This window comes from Mycteria americana, chromosome 2 (assembly GCF_035582795.1).
Source record: "Mycteria americana isolate JAX WOST 10 ecotype Jacksonville Zoo and Gardens chromosome 2, USCA_MyAme_1.0, whole genome shotgun sequence".
NCBI lineage: Eukaryota > Metazoa > Chordata > Aves > Ciconiiformes > Ciconiidae > Mycteria > Mycteria americana.
In genome coordinates, this window is record NC_134366.1 from 26,388,669 (window position 1) to 26,411,661 (window position 22,993).

The 22,993-nt window shown below is 35.8% G+C and overlaps 1 protein-coding gene across 1 annotated transcript in view; it reads left to right on the forward strand.

The window, feature by feature from the left end:
• Nucleotides 1-22,993, forward strand: part of AKAP9 (A-kinase anchoring protein 9) — a 124,149-nt gene that overhangs the window by 26,297 nt on the left and 74,859 nt on the right. Inside the window, exons 2-6 of the mRNA XM_075492797.1 lie at nucleotides 3,346-3,600; nucleotides 11,871-11,915; nucleotides 19,551-19,604; nucleotides 20,019-20,189; nucleotides 22,759-22,914. Coding sequence (XP_075348912.1) covers nucleotides 3,346-3,600; nucleotides 11,871-11,915; nucleotides 19,551-19,604; nucleotides 20,019-20,189; nucleotides 22,759-22,914 — 681 coding nt within the window. The remainder of the gene's footprint in view (nucleotides 1-3,345; nucleotides 3,601-11,870; nucleotides 11,916-19,550; nucleotides 19,605-20,018; nucleotides 20,190-22,758; nucleotides 22,915-22,993) is intronic.

Sequence of the window (22,993 nt, forward strand, 5' to 3'; positions counted from 1 at the left end):
CCAGTCTCCTAAACAGGCCGAAGTCCGCCCTCCGGAAGTCTAAGGTGGCAGTTTTGCCGACCCCCCTCGCCGCTTCTCCACGTATCAAAAACTCTATCATTTCATGATCGCTCTGCCCAAGACAGCCTCCAACCATCACATCACTCACCAGTCCTTCTCTGTTCGTGAACAAGAGGTCCAGCGGGGCACCTTCCCTCGTTGGCTCACTCACCAGCTGCGTCAGGAAGTTATCTGCCACACGCTCCAGGAACCTCCTGGACTGTTTCCTCCCTGCTGTATTGTATTTCCAGCAGACATCTGGCAGGTTGAAGTCCCCCACAAGAACAAGGGCTAGCGATCGTGAGGCTTCTCCCAGCTGCTTATAGAATAGTTCATCTGTCTCCTCATCCTGGTTGGGGGGTCTGTAACAGACTCCCACCACAATATCTGCCTTGTTGGCCTTCCCCCTGATTCTGACCCACAGACACTCCACCCTATCATCACCATCATTGAGCTCTAAACTATCCAGACTCTCCCTGACGTATAGGGCTACCCCACCACCTCTCCTGCCTCGCCTATCCCTCCTGAAGAGTTTATAGCCATCCATCGCCGCACTCCAGTTGTGCGAGTCATCCCACCATGTTTCTGTGATGGCCACCATATCATAGTTTTCCTGACGTACAATGGCTTCCAACTCCTCCTGCTTGTTGCCCATGCTGCGTGCATTGGTGTAGAGGCACTTCAGCTGGGGTGTCGTCCGTGCCTCCTTCATAGAAGAACACCCCTTGCGTGCTTTGAGGCATTTCACTGGTGTTTCCCTCTTGGCTCCCGTTGCCTCAGTATCCCCTGGCTCAACTCCGCTCGACTTCGGCTGTGCCCAAGCGTACCCCGTGCATCTCGAGGACTCAGGCCGACTGTCCTTGCTGTCAGCCGCTCCCTCCAACCATGGCACGTCGCCCCTCAGCTTCTCTCGGGCAAGCCTGATATTATCCCCCTCCCCCTTCGAGTCTAATTTAAAGCTCTGTCAATGAGCCCTGCAAGTTCCTGTGCAAAGATTCTCTTTCCCCTTTGAGAAAGATGAATCCCATCGGATGCCAGCAAACCCGGTGCGGCGTAGGCCATTCCGTTGTCAAAAAAACCAAATCCGTGGCGATGACACCAGCCACGGAGCCATGAATTAATAGATTGGGCATCTCTGTTCCTTCTGGTGTCACTGCCCACCACTGGAAGGAGAGAAAATCTGGCATACCGAGATGCTTCAGCTAAAATATGCAAAATACTTGAGGAGAGACATGGAGTAATTCACTTGTCCTTGAGCTACATGTCTAATTTTGTAGACAAATAAAGACTGTAAAGCTGCTTTAAAAAAGCCAACTTAACTTTCCATTACAGAAGGTTTCAATCAAGTTGTGGAAGAGTTCTTGACCAGTGGCACTACATGTCTTTCATTATTTAAAAATAAAAAGTGAAAAAAGCAAAATCTCTCAGTAGTTACACTTTAAGTCAGGTTGTCTGCTTTATGTCGTTGTGGCACTTGGACAAATTCTGCTTGTCTTTTGGATAAATTGAAAACTTTTGTTGAGGTAAATTTACAGTTTTAGGAGAATATAGTAATGTTGTAAGGAGACAACTGGAGCCGTCACTCTTCCAATTTTTGAGAAACTAAAGCTAAATTTTTTTTTTTTCTTAAACTTTGAAGTCAGGAGGAGACTATCCTTTCTTTTCCTGTTCAGAATTTGTGGGGTTTATAAGCTTTAATAGATTTTTGCTGAAATAATGAAAGTCTATTTAAAAAATGGAAAAAAAATCATGAAGTTGAACTAATTAGAGATGTAGTAGGGAGGAAGTAAGTATTAAATACGTAGGTGAGGATATTTGGCTCAGCAAATCTTCAGGTCCTCCTCCTCTAAACAGTGCAGGAGCCATATGCCAAGCTGTCAGTCGTCCTAAGAATGGAGAGGAGGCTGAAGAAACCCACGAAGAAATACAAATAAAGGGACATAAGCATAAACTAGCCAGAAGTCAGAACTGATCTGTCAGTGATGCATTTATTTAGATTGGGGCTTCTCAGCTATCTTAGGGCCAGATGAGAACTAGAGAGCACTTCAAGTGACGGCTTGCGCTGTAACCGAACGGTGACTGGGAAAGGGGATCCGTGTGTCCTGCTTGATTTGGGTGTTGCTGAAGAGGTTGGATGGAAGCCTGGCTTTCTCGATTGGTGAATATCATGAGCAAACATGCTATCTTTTCTATAGCTTTCTCTTAAAATTGCAGCAGATTTATAAAAAAATACATGATGCTTGGGTATTAGTTAATGTAAAAAGTATTTAAAGCTTCGGGGTCTTTATTTGCATGCTTTATATTTACAATGGAGCTACATTTATAGACATATTGTAGCACGTAAGTGATGTTGGACTCTTCAGTTGTAAAATAATTATTTTTGTTTCCAGATTTTATTGGTAGGACCTATTTAATTTTGAATTTTAATTGGTAAAACCTGCCCTCTTGTTTTTCTTATTTGAACAGAAATTCTGTTCTTGTTAAGAAAAAAATATTTTAAATGGATTTTCTTGTGTAAACCACTATAAAGTGATTAAAAGTCATAAGCTCTTCAAAAGGCAGTGTCTTACAGTATTTGAATAGCTTACATACTAATTGGTTTTTCAACTGTGTGCCTGGCTCACCTGTGACTTTTTGTTCATCAGCATGTTTTGCTACAAGGTAGTGTATCTTGTAATTTGCTCACTGTTTGTTTTTAGACTATTCCCTCATTATGTGTTTTGCTATTTCTTTATGATGCTTTCAGTAACTTGATCTGCTTTTTGAGTTCTAATATAAACTTTTTATAAAACTTTATATGATACTTGGTGGAAGAATGGTTTGCTTTTATCTGTTTCTGGTATAAAAATTAAAAGTAATTTCTGTAAATTAATTTTGAAGTATTTATTAGTATAAAATAGAAAAATGAGGTTTTTCATTTCAAATTAAAATTGGTTTTCATTTCAAATTTCAAATTGAAAAATCAGAGGTTATCTCATTGCATTTGTCCTTTATAACGACATTTGTACCTTTACATGTTTTGATTTCTAGGTATCAATCTGTGGAACAGTAACTGGCTAGTATGAAACCAAAAAGGAATTCATTAATAGATTGTTGTTTTACATTTAAGAATTTTTTTAAAGCAAACTATGTAAACGGAAGAATAATCTGCATGTGTCTCAGATATGCAGCATTAACTTCCAACTTGCTTTCAGTAGCAATTAGTTTGAAGCTTTATGTAGAACAGCTGGTAAGCCTTTATAGAGGATGTCATTAGTAATAAAGAGGAAAACTTTCACCTTTAACAAGATTTTGTCTTCTATACAGCTTGCCCAATTTAGGCAGCGGAAGGCGCAAACTGATGGTCAGAATGGATCAAAGAAGCAGAAAAAGAAGAAGAAAACAGCAAACATCAAAGATGAAGAATCAATACGAGATGGGATTGATAGTGATCGATCTCGAGGTGATGAAACATCCACGTGCAGCAGCCGAAGGGGAGCAGCTGCTACTGCTGACTTTGCTATTATCAGGGCTTTGCATAGTGGAGAAATTATCAAACACAACCAGGCTTACACCATTGAGGTAAGTTTGTCTCAGGCTGTAACCAGTTACTTTGTGGGGGGCAAAACAGTCCATTAATTTTGAGAGTGGGAATAAAGGAATTATATGAGATTTTGAATATTATTACCTTGCCTCCTCTGTCCATCCTTAATATCTCCAGAGAAGGCTCTTTCTACCTGCCTGCTGGCATGATGTTTTCTGTGGTAGTCAGTGTACTGTAGATTATGGAAAGGTTGTTGGTACTGCTGTATTCCCTAAATGGGCAAAAATTGGTTTTGTTTTATTGCTTCATTTTATGCATTTTGTTTTATTAAAAGTTTACAAATTGCAGTGGGTTTTTGATCACTGCAGCTATGGCTACAGCAAAATGCAAAACTAAACATCTTTCCTGTATCCATAATGTGATTTGAGTCTTTCTGGTTAATGAGGAGGAGGAATGAGTTTAGAAAACACTACTTAGAACCAGATGGCTTAAGAGACTGATAAACAGATACTCTACTTTTACTACTTAATGAAATATAATCCCGATTGCTAGTGGCTGAAAGTACATGCTCCAGGAAGGCTGTAACATGCCCCATGGGATATACACTGGCAGTCCAGTTCAGTTCTGTGTGGACGTGAATTCATGTAATGTAATATGTTGTTCCAGATATGAGGGACAAGAGATGCTGATGTTATTTACAGACTAGCTTATTCCATTTGTGAAAGCAGTGCCTCTAAAAGGACGAGTGGCATTCTGAACAAGCAGCTCAACACAGATTCCCAGCTCTGTGCACGTGAATGTGGTCTTTTCTGAGAGATGTAGTACAGATGAACGCTCTGCATTTTGACTTGTCAGTCCTGTGCTAGGATAGACCATTTGTAGCTATTTTGGCTCCATGATCTCATTTCCAGCAGCTGAGGAGTAATAGAGAAATGACGCTTTTTGAAAATTTCTTGCGTTTGTGTTAAAAAAAAAAAGAGGTTACCCCGATGGAGGGGCAGACAGACTAAATCATACATGCGAATAAAAACTTGTAAAGTAGTTGATCTGTTTATTTTACAATTTTAAGTCTACAGTATATCAGTACACTAGATATTTTGTACTTTATAGATACATGCCTTTAATATGTAGCTTTTCATACTTGGAAAGCTCATGTTAGGGCTTCAAAACTGTTTGTACTAACTCAATAAAACTGTCTGTTCAACTCATAGCTTTTCCTGGAGGAGGTAATACATTTTTTAAAGAGTATTTAATACCAGAATGACTGTTTTCATAGGTGAAGATGAGACTTTTTTGCCTTCTAGGAAAAGAGAAAGGTGTACTTTATGAAATGCAGCAGGTTATCTACAGCTAAGGAGAGAAGACTGCTAGGGCAAAGAGCTGTTTAGAGGGAATCACTTAAACTGTTGTTTTAACAATATTGTAGTCTACATAAATATGATAACTTATGAAGAAACTTTCTTAACCAAATATATTTTGAAGTACATCATGATTGCATCTTACACATGGCCTCTGCTCATGTACTTTCTCACAGTCAGGATAAATATCTCTACTACAATTGGAGAAACAGGGTAAAGTACAGAATCATAGAATAATTTAGGTTGGAAGGGACCTCCAAGGTCATCTCGTCCAATCCTGTGCTCAAAGAAGGTCTAATTAGATCAGGTTGGTCCTAGGAGCCTATGTTGGCCTCTGAATGCTAACACTACGAGACAAAGATAATATTAAAAATGGAAAAAATACCTGTGCTGCAGTTGCTAAAGGTTGTACACATAGATATATTCGTAAGATTGAGTATGATTTTTCTGAGGTCTGCCTTATTCCCAAAGCAACTTATCTTATGGTTAAGTAAAGAAATGTAGACATGCATAGGTTGTTTGGGTTTGTTGGGCTTTTTTTTGTGTTTTTTTTTTAATGTAGCTTTAAAAGAATAAGCATGGTGATTAGCGTTTATTTGTAGTTTGACTCTCCTGAATTACTTATGTGTTAGTGACTTTTAAAATAGTATTCACTTCCACTAAAAAAAAGCTGCTCCCAATTAGGAGAGCATTTTTCTATGTTACATGTTGTCTGTGGCCTGCTTATTCATGTTGAATAAGTAATTGGTATTTTGGAATTGGAAGATTATTGCTAATGTCTCTATCTGTGCAGTATTAATAGAAGAGGAAAAATTCTGAAATAGTTTCAATGAATCTCATAACTTACTGGTTTTAGTCTTATAAGTGCAAAGATTTGGACAGAGAGCCTGTATTACAGTAATTGGATTAGAGCTTGCTTAGTTGAAATGGCAGCCAGTGTAATAGGCAGTTTCAGGCTAATCTCTGCAATGGAGAATTACAGACAGCTTCTTTGAGCTGTTTGCTTTTTCACCCAACATTAAATCTTTATAGGCTGCTGTGTCAGGAGAGTAAGGCAAGATTATTGGAGGCATTATGCAGGATTATTTTCTAGCTAAATTTTTATTCTACTTACTTTTTCATCTTTTACTGGAATTCATATTTAGAATTGTTCTTTCTGTACCACAAAATAGACTCAGAACATCTGACTATACTGCCTATCTATCTAAAAATCCTGACTGGGCTCTTTTGTGGTAGTTTTGTGGATAGAAGTTTATCTCCCTGCAGTTTTTCTAGTATGATTTTTTAGTCCCCAGTGGAATTAGCATGACCAAATACAAATAACAAAGAGTCCTCTTACTCAACATGAATAACAGAAAGTGAAATAGAGGTACTCCTGTGGGAGCTTACTCCCCATCTGAAGTTGGAGGAGTTCCTTTTCAGAGGGCAAAAGTCTGTTTAGAGAATTCAGTTATTTTTTGCAGGCATCCCTTTCCCTTTTTTTTCCTCTATCTTCCTAAGTGTGGGTTCCTCCATCCCCCTGTAATCCCTCAAGTTACAGAAACTAACTGGAAGAACTCTGGAAGAACTATCATTGTTTTGTACCATCCTTATTCATTCCATTTTACCTTCTGTCTGAACTCATTTGTCATTTCTATAGGGTTTTCCATCCTCTGTCAGAGGAACGGTTTATTTACAAGATTTATTAGAGAAATGCCAGTTGGTATTTCTTGGTTAAAGTCTCTGGGTCTTAACTTGTTTTAAGTTAAATGCTTTTTGTCTTGGTCTCACAAAGAGGAATAATATGTTGAGTTTCTAGTTGCCTTCAGTTTTTGTCTTTATTCGGTTGTGCCCTGATATCTTTTGGTCTTGACATCCATAGTGTCCTTTTTCATATAGAAGTAAAAATAATCTAGAAGACAGCCCAGGAAATAAATTGGATCAATGAAACTCTTGGGTTTAGGATTGCTTCTTTTTGTGACTTCTTGCAATTAAAAATGGAAGAAAGCAAAAACCACTTCCAGGGTAAATAATTGCTGAGATCACCTTCTCTGAGAAGTCTTGAAACGATGCATCAGAGCACACTGCTTTGCAAGAATGTACTAATGCCAGGAAAGCAAACGAAATTAACCTGTGGCACAGTAAAATTGTCCTTGAGTCACCTGGGTAGTAAAAGGTATTATACAAAGCTTCTTAGAAAAGAAAAGTTCAAAGTTCTGTGATGAAGAATACCTGCTAATTGACTAAGGTTGGATTAGTAACTCGTCTTTTGTTTTTCACAGGACAAATCCATTTGGTAATAGTTTTAGAATAGCTTAACTGTTTACTCAAGTAGGTGATGAAGTTTATAGCTCCATGTTCATTGTTTCATTTCTAGAACTTAATCCAGTTGTTAGTGCCTGAGACTTGACAGGCAAGGAACAGAAACAGAGTAAGAAGGAGACACTGGGTAGGATTCTTGAGAAGAACTAAGGAAGAAAAGTGACAGAAATATGGAAACATAAGCAGCATGGAGAAACAGAGAGGACGCCTCAGTGAGAAAAGGCGTAGGTGGTGAATGTGGGTAAGGCATTCCTATGATAGAAGCATGAAAGCAAAGAACAACCAAAGGCTTTGACTAGAGAAGAGATATTCTGGGATGTACAATAAGATGGAGGATTTGAAAAAAAGGATGGATAAATAAAATGTAGTAAAAATTAGCCCAGTCACTTCACATAATCTAGCATCCCTTGAAAAATGTTTTGAAATTGGAGAATGAAGATAACAAATGTTTGGAAATGGTTTCTTCAATAGTAAAGTCAGTGCCACGAGAGAAGATACTAGATTCTCAGCAGCATATGGTTCTGACTGAAGCCAGTCATCTTTCCATTCACCCTCCGGCCAAAAGATTGCTGGGATATCTTACTAATTTTCTTTGATGCATAAGACAACTTCTGGTATGATGCCTGCCTTTCTCTCTGTAAATACTGATATATAATAGATTAGCTGACACAGAAATGACCTGCATTGGAGACTGGTCTTTGCAGATTTAACGAGTGTTTAATTTTAGACTAAACATTTATAAGGCTGTATTACCAAAGAATAGAAACCTAATTAAATGCTTACATTACCTCTCTGTTGATGATATTTTCTGATATAGGAGATTTATAAACTGAGGAGTGGGGTACCTCGCTGCAGATTATATTCAGATCTGGCAGTGTTTTATCTCCACTAAGACGTAATCTAGTTAATCTGTTTGTAGTCGATTGGTTTGGGTTATAAATTACCAGGGAATACATTCCTTTGAATTGAATGGTTTTCGGATTAGGAACTAAGAAAGTCATGATGAGGCAATATATAAGAATAGCACTTCATATTCAGACTGTTCTACAAATATTAAAGACCCATAAAGTTCAGGATGACCTAAAGAGAGGGTTTCATGACTGGGATTTTCAGTTTACATTCTCTTTGCCTCCCTTCCTAGTCGCAGTCCTCTTAATTAGTTTTACTCAGGTTGTGATCATGTATGGATCACTAGTGACCCATGTGAAACTGTCCAAACTAAAATAAACTTGTTTTCGCAAGAATGAATCCGGAATTTTTTAGTTAAATTTTTGTAACAGTTTACTCTGAGGTCATAAAAAAGTCAGTAATTTACTTCAGGTAGAATTCTGTTCCGTGAATACTTAAGTCTTGGTTCTCGCCCTTTAATACTCTCATCCATTGCAATTGGAGTAGTTTAGTACTGGATGTCTGTTCTTGCAAAATGTTTTATTGTCACCTATGAAAGTTTTCTAAAGAAACATAAAAAGCACTTTTCAGTTCTTGTGGCCAATTTTGTATATGAGTTCTTTTGTGAATCCTGTGATAATGTTGGGCGTCCAATGCCAAAGAATGTGACTTCTGAGCAATGCTTAACTGCATACAGAAACAAGTTACTCTGAAATGGACCTCCTGTGTTCCACAGGCTGATTACTCCCTTTTTTGTATCATCTTGCAGTATTTCCTCTGAAGAATGTATACAGATGAAAATGTTTTTAATTTTCTGAATACTTAAGTGTTATCATTAAAGGTACTACCTGCAGAGTTGATGGAGATAGTTGCCTATAAAGGGTCTTTGAGATGTCTGTTCAGTGTATTTTAACTATCAACCACATTGTCAGTGAAGAAAATACTGAATAAAGAATTAAAACATCTTGCCAGAAGAGAATAGCTGTTTGTAGCAAGAAAATGCTGTGGGGCATAGGTGGTAGAATATGTGCCAACTGCCTGAAGTCAGAGTGTAACAGAAACCTATTTCAAATTCCATGAAGTATTGAGAGAACTGATGAATAGCTTCATTGGCATTATCCTGCCAAAAGATGTTGTGTTGCTAACAGTGTGTGTATTTATGAATTTTTTGAAGTATTTCCTGTTAAACTGGACCCCTGTGGTTCAGACAGATGAGCTCTGTAAAACCTAATGACTTCTGTTGACCAAAGAAGAATCGAAGCAACAGAATGGATAGCTTAATAATGGAAGGAACTGGATTTTGAAATAAGGTTGGTCAGGTCTTAGGAACAGAAGATAGCTGCTTGGAGGGCAAGATGAGTGCCTGTAAAATGTTGACTACTTGCAATGTTATTGATTCTGACAGCAAAAGAGTAGCATTAAGTCTTACAGTGTTGGAGTCTAATGTGTGAGCTCATAGGATTTAAGTCTTTTTAACTGATTTTTAGCAGGGCTCGGATGAACCCCTTAGCACGGAAGGCAGATCCATTTAACTTGAGTTCATTTGGCCATCTTTCTGTACTTACGTTCTTGGCAAAAATACTTGGTCTTAACAGCCAAAAAACTATCTAGATGCAGGATTGAAGGAGATATTTTATAAAGATTATTTATGCTGCTAACAGATATTGCACACATAAACTGATGGAGCACTATATGGTTTTTGAAACTTTTTTTAAAATTATTTTAGTTTTTTTTACTTTAGATCAGTATTCAGAAAGGACCAGCAATATATTCATTTTTTAAAAATCTTGTATCTGGCCAAATGACCATAAAAAAAATTAGAGAATTATTTTCAGTAATCGCCTTCCTTTGAGAATTCATATTTTCTCACTCTAGCCTAAGCTTCAATCTGCAATTTCTTTGCCTTTTACTATGATTACCTACTAGGTTTGAGCTTATCCCAGGATCTAAGTGTTCATTTATCATCTTTCTTATAAACAAAGGGCTGTTTATATAATTCAAAAGCATTACAAGGAAAAACTATATAAGAAGTCAGACTACTTGGCCTTGTTTTTTACATGTTGGAGAAGTGCCTGTATTTCATGTATTATATAAAGAACTTCAACAGTTATTAGATCTAATTAAAAATGTAAATTCATAGGAATACTTCTGTGCTTCTATAGAAATACTTCTAATCTTTCTTTGTGAAGTCTTCTGAATTGAACAGACCATGGAAAATTGTAGGATGATATGGCCATACATTTGTTATCTGTATTATGGAAAGAGATAACAATATGTTTTTTCCTGATTTTTTTTCCTTCCAGAGGACTTTGTCCTAGACCAAGGACATAGACTACGAACAATATGTAAAATTTGTGTGTGTATATGCATATATAAAAATAAACCTATAAGTATATATAATATTAATAAATATATTTATATAAAAAATTAAATATTGTTAAGTACTAATTGTGTATTCCACAGCAGAAACACTTTTGTCACCCTATAGTTTTAAAACATAATTTTGTTTCAGTTTGTGGCTTATCTTTAAGGTGGGCCTTTTTAATTTTTAAAATCATATGCACTGTATGAATTTTAGCTTCCACATTCATATTTTAAGTTAGTTTTGTGTACTCTGTACATAAAATAATACCATTTTTTTTAGGTTAATTACATTGTGGAGCTACATATTGGATTCAAATTATATGTAGAATTGATGATGTTAGGATTGCAAAAACTGCAGGGCTCCTGTAGGTCTGAGTGGCAGATTTAAAAAAAAAAAAAATACAAAACAAAACGCAGTTGCCAGTTCCAAATTTTACTTATGTCTGCTGATGCAAAACTGACTATGTTCCTTTGAAAATAAGCCTGACAGAATCCGATGTAAAATGGAGACTGATTTAATGCGAGGCTGGCTAACATGTTAAGTGAATTTTGAAAAAGTCTTATTATGTACATTTCATTTTTGCTAAAGTAGTTTTAACTCAAAATTACACTTTTCCACTTCAAAAGGGTACTTACTTATTCCCTGATAGTGCACCTTGTATAGATAATTTGAATATTTTGTATATTTTCCTACTAACATCTTGATTCTCAAACCTGATACATTGTATGTAGTTCATTGAGATACTCTGTATTTAATTCAGGCATCTTCCATGGCATGTTTATGCTCAGTTTGTTAAGGCTTTGTTCCTTTAATTGTTCTAATTCATTAGATCACAAGATTTGAGTTTTTGTCCTTGTTCTTCCTGATCACTTTTACGTTGGTTTCCATGGAAGCTGAAGGAGAATATGAGTGTTTATTTTAAAATTCTAGTCAACATCAAAAGTCTTGCATGTATGAAAATGACATTCTATATATGATTATGTTCTTAAGCCAGCAAAGTTCCTAATTAGGTGAAATTGGTCTATGAGAGAAAAGTCCTTTTCTTGGTACTCCTTATTTCTTCAAAAAAAAAAAAAGCCCACAAAAAGCCCACAAACTGTAAGTTGCATTTCCAAAATATTATTTTGTACCTCTAGGTTGTATTTTCATTAGAAGACTTTGTCATGTAATTATAATGTTTCCATGATCATAGTTGAACAGCAAAGTAACTTTTTCTTTTTTAAAGCTGAGATTTCAAGGAAGTGAAAGTGGCCTTCGCTATATATATATTCTAGTCAAATTCATGTGTACCTTAATATTTTCAAATACAGTCTACATTCTCAGAAACAGATGGAAAATGTCTTGTTTAATATCTTTAGAGTGACATCATTTTAAATATTTTAATATTTTATTTTAGCCGGAAAGTGAAATTTCCACCACAGTAGAAGATTACAGTTCCGAGGTAAGACTGAAGGAATGCTTTTCTTTAACTTTTCTTTCAACTTTTTCTTTTACATGTTTACTGTAATGCTGTGCATTGTTTGTCAAAAAGAGAAGGAAAGAAAGAGCAGACGTGATATTATAGACAAAGCTGTTGCATGTCATTACTGGTATGATTAGTGTACCATTAAAGCAAGCATTATGTCAGCTACATAATGGGATGGCTACTATAATCAATAATGCAGTAGATACATGAACTGTTGTAACAATGTTGTTATGGTTGTATTAATGCTTTGTGTTGCCATTCGAGTTGTGGCTGTGCAAAATTTCTACTAATTTTCTGTGGGAAACTATTTAACAAGTTGATTATGTTTTAATGAGTTCGAAAGCAGCCGTTGCTCAGCGACTGGCTAGGCGTCAGTCTGCTGGTGGGAGGTGGTGAGTGATTGCCTTTGCGTCGCTTGTTGTTTGGGCGTTTTGTTTTGTTTTCTTTCACTTGTTAAGCTGTCTTTATCCCAACCCATGAATTTTTCTTGCTTTTGCCCTTGGATTCTCTCCTCCATCCCGCTGGTGGGGGAGTGAGTGAGTGACTGGGGTGGGGGGACTTAGCTGCTGGCCGGGGTCAACCCACCACATGTTGGCATCTATTACTCATCTCTGTCTCTACTACTCATCTCTGTCACGTTGAAAGGTAGTAGCATATATGGAACTTGGGTCTTGCCAAATAAGGCAGTTTGTTATGTTTTTAAGGAGTAAACTACTTCATGCATGAATGTGGGTCAAGGTCACGCTTGCAAGAAATAGCCGTGGAATATCTGAGTACAGTAAATATTGTTTCTAGCTTAAAAAATTAATTTTTCATGTCTCAAACAATCACTTTGTGTAGTGACGATCTGGGTTTTGTTTTGCAGATCTCTGCCTAAACATTTCTGCAAAACACACCCCAGAATCTTAAGCTTGGCAATGAGTAAGAGGGGGTGAAGTAATCAAATGAGTCTCTGTTGCTGAAGTAAATTTGGTGTAGAATACTTTGTTCCTCTCTTGATTTAACCTTTTGTAAGAGAAGGTGACTATGTCTTGGAATAACTATTTGTTCCATACTAATATTATAGCTGCTTATTGTGAAGCCTAGGGGAACATACACATCAGACAATGTGTCCCTGATCTGTCGCACTGCATGGTGCAAAAGTAAAATCGTTACCGCAGCAGGCAGTCTAGACATGCCGTGAAAACTGGAACGACTTTTCTTTCCCAACTTAACACTCTGTCTTCACTTGCTCCTTCTCCCAGCCTATTCTCTTGACCAGCTCTGTGTCTGCTTTCTGTCCCCTAGTTTTTTGTAAATTCTTCCCTTCTCTGTAATTAGCTCCTGTCAATCTTTTCACCTTCCCTTACCCACCCCCTTTTTCCCCTTGCTTGGTTTCTTAGCTCAGTCTTTTCAGCCTGTTTCTATTCTTCCTTCTCCTTCCTCAGTCATTCCGAAGCCCAGTTTCTTTCCCAGCCTTTCCAACTTTATCCAAGCATTGTTTTTCCTTCTTTCTTCTTTTTAATATTTTTTTCTCCCTCTCCCTTGAAAACCTCTTCTCCTTTATTCCCTCTTCTTATGTTGGGGTCCTCCTAATGGTCAGCTCAATTTATCCTAGATGAAAGCAGTAGTTTTTCTTTCCAACCTCTCTCATCAAATCCAAGTTACAAATCCACATTTCTTTCCAACCTCTCATCAAATCCAAGTGTCCTCCATTGATCTGGTCTCAGCCTTTTTAGTTGAATTTTATTTCCTGTCCCTCTCTTCCCCAGTTTGATTATTCCTCTCCCACTTTTTCCTCCTGTCCTTGTTTATAAGCACCCTCACTTTCTTCTGGTGTGTTGGGAGAAGGCACTTGAGAGTACAGGGAAAACGTTCCCTCACATTCATTATTGGCTACTTTCAAACTTGGAATACTGAACCACGTGGACCCTTGGTCTGGTCAATTGTCATTGTTCTTATGGCAATTTTTTTTTGGATGCAAATTTAAAATAAAATACCTGAGACTGGCACTTTTGGAATTGAAGATTCCAGTCCAGCTGCTGGGGAGTGCTGTAAATGAAAGGAAAAAAGATTTTTATGGAAGGATAGGTGCAAGGGGTTGAGGCAAACTCTACTTGGGGAAAAAAAAAATCAGTTTAAAGATTTAGTATTTTTCATAGATAAAATGTGGTTTATTTTGTCCAACAAATTAAAGTAGCAAACAACAAAAAGAATCTGAGTTTGCTTTATGAAGGGTAAGATGATAGGGCTGTATGTGCGCACAGTTTGCCACTGAGAATGTAGCAAATACACTTTTGAACAACTGCTATAACCTTACTGCACCTTTTTAGAATATGCATCACCATGGTATGTGATTACTATTAAATGGAATATGCAGCATGTGAAGAATGAACCCTTGAAAAAAGTTGACAATGGCATTGAAGTTCATCTGTTTTTACAAGTGAGAGGTATTACATATATAATGAAATACGACTAAGAAATTTTGATCACTTCTGAGGTTGTAGGAAGCAGTGTTGGAGACTGATTGCAAAAGCTCAAGAAAACACATCTTTGCAGAAGGAGACAGAATACAGAAAAGATTGGCATAATGCCTCAAGATAATTGTAGATATGTTTTGTTGTTAGTATCAGTTGAATTCAAAGCTCTCCATTAAAAATGAATTTTCACATCTAAACACTTAACTTTACCTTGCTTCATTCTTCAAGGATTTCTGTAGGTGCCTACAGAGTATATTAGGGAACAATTTTTCGGATAGTAAAGACAACAGAATTACAGCCAGACTGCCATCTGCCTGTGCCTTTTAAAAAATTGCAGATTTCCTCAAAATTGCAGATTTCCTCAAAAATGCGATGACAGATGCATTTCTAGGCACTTCTTATTCTCACTCCTGCAAAAAGACCTCCACAAGACTTGTTTTCTTTTTACCTGCACGAGGCTTGTTTTCTAAGACATAAGTAGGCAACACAAAACTTGTGAATAGTAACATGATACTGGATCTGGTGAAGAACAAACTCAAGTGGTGAGAGTTGCTATCTTAATAAGCTCTTTTTAATTCCAGTTCTTTACAATTGGATGGTATCTGCAAAGAGGAAACAACATGTTTAGGAATGCGTATATTTTAAGAACTGAATTTTCAATATGTTTCATGTCAGCTGTAATGTTATTTTTATTATTAAAAGCTCTACTTACATCCATGGACACCCTGTAAATAAAGTGATCTAAAGCCTTTTCAGTTGAAGAAGATGAGAATAAGTTAAATTTTGTCTGTAACAGCGTAATTATGAAATTATATGACATCTTGAGCTTACCTTTTTTTCAGATACGTGACCTCCTTTTCAGAATGCTAAGAAACCACACATTTGTAGAAACATAGGCCTGTTGATCCATCTTTTCCCTCATTGTTTAGAACATCTGTATTCTTTTTAGTGGTTTTTGTCAGAAATTATGTTGAAATCGAGGCTGTCATGCCTCAAAGTGAAATAGGTCATAAGTCATTTGTTTTGTTGTAGTTGGTAAAATAAGTCAGATGTTTTTAATTCTTCAGCCCCTTCTCTTGAGGAACGGGATAAAATTCAGTGATAAGTATTTCCCTCTTTAGGAGACTTATCAGACACACAGTTATAAGCCAATACAGTTGCCTAAGTAAAGTTGAAGGAGCCAGTGAATGTTTATACAAGAATTCTTGTCTTGAAAGAATTTTACTGTAAATACAGTCTCTCGTTCAGTTTTGTTCTGCCACCTCTCTAAATACCTACACTATCAAAGGTAGTAGCAAACTGAAGACTGATAAATCCTGCATATGACCAGCTTGCCTTTTGTAACAAATTACTCTGTTTGAGCAAGAATGAGACCTGTCTGCATAGTCTTAAAATAAATGATAATGGTGATTAGCTATTTAAGGTTGTGGTCTAAACTCAGAACTAAGGGAAGTTAGGCTTTTTCCAACAGTTAGAATTTTTTGGTTTTTTATAGCTGTGTAAGGTAAAGTTGCCCCACATATTTTCCATATGCCTCAATTTTATAGTATAACTGAAAGACTGTTCCACCTGATTTTTTTTTTCTCTTATTAACTCTTTTCCCAAGTTGCAAAGTGTACCTCTGAAAAGATGGTTAATATGAAGTCTACAAAGTTCTTTTTTTTTAAAATGTTAATGAAATTCTATACCTCAACCTTAACCACTACGTAAAGAAATCTTTTGTTGCATGTTATTAATATATAGAAAAATATATTAAGTCATGATATTTTAAAAAGCCATCAGTTGTTATCCTTCAGAAGTTATTAACCTTAGTTATATTATATGATTGTAATTATTTTTATCACAAACTGAAAATGTTTTTTGTTTATGGAATATAAAAAAACCCCCAAAACTGAAGTTCGTTTTCCCAAGTTGCCCTAATTGCAAATTTTAGCTAAGTTTCATATAGTCAGTTGTGACATAACTAGAAAATTGAGGAGAGGCTCAGAACATTGACAAGCAGTGTTGGAGGTCTAAGTATTAATTTTTGTGAAGGAATCAGATGTCCAAAATGTTAAAGAAAAAGGGGGAAAAAAAAATGAAAACATGAGGTAAAATTGTTAATCCATTCCAGATAGTTCTGTATATTTCTACTACCAAATCAAAGCACTTTTTTAATCAGAAGTCTGCTTGTCAGTCTGCAATAGGTTACATAAAATATTATTTTCATGCATTAAGGTATTTTCTACATTTTTCAATGATTGAACAGTAAGTATTGATTTATGCTGAGCATGAATTTGCTATTTATAAAGGGAAGTCTCTCTAGTACTGGCATTAATGTTATAAGTAGTTACACATTACATATTATTACTGCTGATTCTGAGGTACAATTTCAGGTCTTCCAAGATCTAAGGAACATTAAAAGGGGTACAGGGATTTCATAAATTTAATCCTGACCTCTGGTGGCAATTGTCATGAATCGCTGCCTTAATACAGTGGTGGAAGTTGGTTTTCCTTGTGTTTCTCTGGAAGAAGATTCCTTTCATTTGTCTTAAGCATATGTATTTACTGATACAATATAAATTATACCTTTATTTTTAGGCAATAGACTCCAAATTATATTTTGCTTTATATTAGTAAATACTATTTCTGTGAATTATTTTGAAAATACAAGCAAGGAAGAAAAATCAAAGAGAATGTCCTTTGAGGGACTTCCATAACCTTCACTTTTTTCATGTCTTTTGTTCACCAAAACAGTTGCTCCTGGGTAGCTAATGTGTTGTAAAATTTAATTTTTTCTCACTCTGTGGTTATTTGTTTATGCAATTATATCCAGAGCTCTTGTTACTCCTTGCTTCTATTATCTTAAAATGCTATGCGGTTTGATTGTTTCTTTACATGTTTAATTGTTTGCTGGGGTATGTAACTAAGCACATCATACGGCATTAAGGCATAAGGACATTTCAGTGTTAAAGGTGAATTGCAAAGCTTTAAAAGAAGAAATTCTAAGAGTCTACATTAATAGTATTTATGGGCTTGCAGAAGATCTCTATGTGGGTAAACCACCGGGACCATGAGACAAAACGCAGAAGTCCAATAGGCCTTGTGTAGACATCTGTTAACACTGAAGTTGCTATCTGGACTACAGTCTTCTTATATTGCAGATCAGTGAAAAATTTAAATGAAGATACTTTGAAGCTAATAACTCAGCCCCAACTGTGTGTCTGCTCTGACACAGCAGAATTTCTGGCATGCCAGAAGCTGCCAGGCTGCTCGCAAGGCTCCCATCAGCACAGCACCCTGCTGCAACGATCCAGCTGCTTTTTCCATAGATTACAGTGCTGTTTGTTGTCTTGTTGTGTTTCAACTTGTGCTTTACCAGAAGGCACAAGGCATTTAAAAGGAGAAGGTATCAGATGAGAAGCAGCATGGACTACCGTGTTGTGGTTCACTTCTGTGATGTCTAAGAGCTAGGCTCCTGTGAAATGAGGTGGGACTTCCGAAGTTCCAGACAGTTGTTTTGAATGTGTATAACAAAATCTCTTTTAAAAGTAAAAGATCTTTTGCAGAAATTTCAGCTGCTAAGGAGTCTGGAACGTCTAACGAGATAAGTCTCTTATGTCTTTCCTAGTAGCTCTTGTTATAAAGCATCTAGGAGTTTTTGATTGTTGCACACAGAAATGATTCACAGGAAGAGAAGCATGTCCACTGTGGTAGATTACAAGAATCATACCCTACATCTTTATCAAGTAAGCCTAAATAAAATGGGAGTTAAAAAAAGGAAAAGAAGTATTTCATAATAGAGTTTCTATTAAACTCCTAGTGTTATTAATCTGGGACATGTGCCAAAATCTGAATAAAGATGACGGTGCCAGGCTCTATGTAGCCACTTGTATGCCTGAATGTAGAGTGAACATCTGGCAATACACAAACGATGTGCAGTGCCTCTATGAGTTGCCTGGACTGCTGTTTGCTGCAATTTTCTTTATTCTTTCTAAAATAAGGTAGTAATCTGTCTGTGGTGTCTTCCTTTTTACTGAGGATGTCAGGAATTGAAAGGGCACTGTGTCAGCTCTGCAAATTCTTGTCTAATGCAGGTATATTCATGCTCTTAATACAAACTCGATGACTATATTGATCCCATTTATAACAGCGTACTTCCATGTCGGGTAACTTATTGATTTCCTCAGGCACGATAGTCCTTTGTAAATAAGCTCTGATCTAGACTATGGCAGATTTCTGAGCAGTATAGCTTCTTTTTTTGATGTAAGCCTAGTATTTGGGTCTGAAATGCTGTGATGCCTTTCCATCTCTAGTACTATTATTTTGTTTCAGGCTCTGATGTAATAAACAGCTCTGAGGGGAAATACAGCTGTTCTTGCTTTCTCATTTTAAAACATTGGTCTGCTGTTTTAAAAGCCTGCCTGTCTGTTATGGTTACTTACAAGTACACAGCATATTCTTTTCATTTGGATTTTTTTTTTTTAACGTATAACTGCTACTTTGACTTGTGCTTGCCTTTTGGAGATTCGTCATTATTGGTTTGCACAGTCTGTAGAACCAAAATTCTCATAGAAGCGGAAAGGGGTTGCAGTGTTAGGTGAGTGAAAGAATTTATTTCAAATGTCTTATATTAAATGTATAATTTCTGCTTTTTTTCAATCTTAAGAAATTCCTTCAAATTGAGGATGAGACTCTATGATACTGCCTTTCATCCACTATCGAGAGATGGATGACTTTCAGAAATAGTAAATCTTGGGGTGTATAAATATCTTTTAGAAAGCATAACTATGTTTAGTAATATATAGATATATTAAACATATAATTTAAAATGCAATAGTATTGCATTTTAATCATTGAAAGTATAAAGCTTTGCATTGACCTTTAAATCTGAATTCCTTTGTTTTCTCTAGCTGTTTAAATTCTTAATATGGTTCTTGTTTTTAGAGTAGTATCTATTTTTGCAGTTTTGGGTGTTTTACCTGTTACCTATGCTTACTTTGATGCAGTTTATTATGTATAAAGCTATTTTGTATTTCAAATGAAATAAATTTTTGTAGCATAAAAATTCCCGTGGGTCTGCAGGAATAATCACATAAGAATCAAATGAATGGAAAATAGAAATCAAGCTTTATTTCAGATAATAATATGTTTAGAAATTGTCTTTATACAGGTAAATGGTTGCAGTTTTGTGACAAGAACAGCTATACCTGCAGACTTAATCAGGGTACAGTATTGCAAATTGAATCGTAATACTAATGGTGAATACTAAAAACCTCGAACAATTTGTTTTGAACAAAAATTATGTTGCTGACTAATACTTTATTTTGCATGCTGTGCTCTGCATCTGCATTGTTTGTTATATATTAATACAGTGTATCGTTAAACTTGAAATGCAAAACAATTTACTACTTCTATTAAGGCTAAGATTATGAAGCAGAACTTGCAGAAACGCTTCATGTCAGTGCTTTTGAGGTGTGAATTATACTAACAAAGAAGGTTACCATGGCAATAAGATCTTCGATGCTGTATTGTATGTTAATGTACCAAGGTAGCATTTGATACAGAATTTGATATTTGAGTTTACTTACTGTGATAAAGCATTAAAAAATGGCATGTTAAGGAACTTGGATTGATTTAGGAAGAAGAATTTGGAGTTGGAGAGATTTGTTCTGAGCATGGAATGCAGCACTCTCACACGCAGCTAGAGGTGATGGAGAATGAATTGGCTGGGAAACAGCAAGAGATTGAAGAGCTAAACAGAGAGCTAGAAGAAATGAGGGCAGCATATGGTACAGAAGGATTGCAACAGGTATAATTACCTTATGTTGCTTTCTACTTGCTACTCGGTTACATGCAAAAATGCAGAGCATCACCTGAAAGAGTTCACACTTAATGTCAGCTGTTCAGAATGCAGTCAGTGTGTGGTATCGAATTACACATAATTTCTTTCAGTCACGTACCATGCACTCTATTTCTTTGAATGGCATTTCCCATTGTATGTCCTTTTTCTCTGTATTTTGTGACTAAAATTCAGTCTTCTTCACAGTGACTTTCTTCAAATCAGGAATGGAAAGATGATTTTCTTCAAGAAAAGCCCTAATTCTTCTCTAGTTGTGCAAAGACTCAATTTCTTTCATATCTTCCTGTTCCTCCAAGATAAAAAAACCTCAGGTTTTACTTCCTAAGGGATGATATAACTGAGTTGATCCTTGAACCAAAAAGGTATTTGTATGTCAGACTTTATAGTCTGACATACAAGGCAACTGTGACAATGTTTTAATAAACATCTAATAACTTGGGATTACAGGGAAGTATTTCTTACTTCAGGAATACCATTGGAATTTAAAGTTAGGTTTTAAAGTAAAGAATACTAAATACTTATTCTTACAGTTTAAGTAAGTGGTGCAATGCACTGAAGTCAGTGGTTTGTCATGCTTCATGTCTTATCTCTCTCTTTTAATTTGGATTCAGGTCACATGTTGTGTTTTTCTATTTTTTGCAAAGTACTATAGAATGCCAAAATTGTTCTAATATTCAGTCATTTTCACCTTCATTATTATTGCACAATTATAATTTTTTCTGCTTGCATTTGTATTTTATCTGTGAAAATGGATATCATGTTTTCCACTATACCAGACTGATCTTTAAGTGGTTGCCCTGGAGGAGAGGGTTTATCATTCCTTTGTCTGTTGGTGAATCTTTGGTGTTACATTTTAAGTCAAACTTAGCTTCTAATTACTGTGTCTTGTATCTGTTGTGCTAAACATAATAGTCATAATTACAGCATAATAAAGAACATAAGCATAATTTTAGTTTCTCACAATTGTGACTACTATTAGTTTTTCCTGAAAAAGGTCAAAATTAAAATGTTTGAATTTTTTAAATGGCTATGATTACTATTTTAAAAATAAATTAAAAATATATTAAAAGAAAATAGGCTGTGGTACAACAATATTTTAATAGTTGCAGCATATTTTTGTATGCTAGTGGTACAGTGCATAATATCTCAGTTGAGAAATTCATATGGTTTTTCATATGGGAAAAATGCATGTTTTTCAGAAGAAACAAAAGGATTGTAAAAGGGGAATGCAGAAGATATGTTGTGTGCTTTAGTTCTGCCTGTTTGTTAAAGAAAAAGATTGAATAAAAAAAGTTGAAAATTATCATATAACAACGTGTGGATCGGAACAGATAAATTTCGTTATTCAATTTCATTGAACAGATGCAAAAGGAAAGTTATGACACACTTAAGTGTCTGATCTGTTCCTAATTTTCTCTGTTATAACAAACATCTAGTCTTTCCAGTAGATCCATGCTTTTAAAGTAGGAATTCACTGCAGTGTTCTGAAAAGAACTTTGAAAGAATTTCCTCAAATTCTTTGCATAGTTTGGCTTGTTTAAGGGAATTCTGGTTTTTATGTCCCACTGAATAATGTCCCTATCCTCTAAATCAGTGAGCTTTATCTGGAAGCATTATAATTTTACTTCAAGACTCAGCATATAACCTGGAGAAGCTTCATTTTGGGAGCATTGTAAACAAAACAGTTACAGAAGGTGACTGATGGTTTAAGAAATTTGCAGTACATAGAGATGAAGCTTCCACTATCCTTGAATGAGTTCAAATTGACAAAGTGACTTTAAAGTGAGTAACATGTCTATTATATAGTTGCACATTAAAATAGTCCCAATTAGTATTGTAGAATTTCTGGCTAAGTGTAATCCTACAAAAATTAAAACATTTTCAAAGGATTTTTTTCTGTATTTTTATCATTTCTTCATCATTACAAATTGCAAAAGATTCATCTATTAAATACACTGTATCAGTTCTGCAGCTTGAGCTGATTTTCTCATGTAGTTATGAATAATTTCTCTGGGTTCACAATGTAGGATACTGCATGGTATCAGATGCTTTTAGTACGATGAATGCAATTTATTGCACTTTCAGTGAGAGATGATATAACTTGCATTTATTGTGGGGAAAAGTGTGTGTACATGAGTAGTTGTACAAACTTGCTGAAACACTGTAAGCAGATACTCTGGCTTCCTTTATGATGGTTTGTTTATGTGGCCACGCTTTTTAGTTTAAAAGCAATTTATATATTTAACTAATTAACCTTATTAAAGGTTCAGGTTTTGTTCTTTGATAAATATATTTTATGGAGAGGTCATATATTGTTAAATGAGGGGAAAAAAATCTGTTTCTGAAGTATTTACAAATACAGTTTGTGAAAACATAAATGCTCCAGTAAGGTCTGTGTGACACATCTTTTAAATAGAGAGTTTAGGGATGATGTATTCCTACTTAACTAGAATAAGCTAGTATTTTTTTTGTCTGTGGCTTTGATGCGCGCTAATATTTTAAATTTTATCTTTTGTAGCTGCAAGAATTTGAAGCTGCTATCAAAAAAAGAGATGACATTATCACTCAGCTCACTACTAACCTACAGCAGGCACGAAAAGAAAAGGATGAAACTATGAGGGAGTTCTTAGAGCTTACTGAACAAAGTCAAAAACTACAAATTCAGTTTCAGCATGTAAGTTACAGTGCTACCAATATTTATTTGGGTTTGAAAATTGGTGTCACTTTGGAGGGTCCATAAATGGCTACTTCCT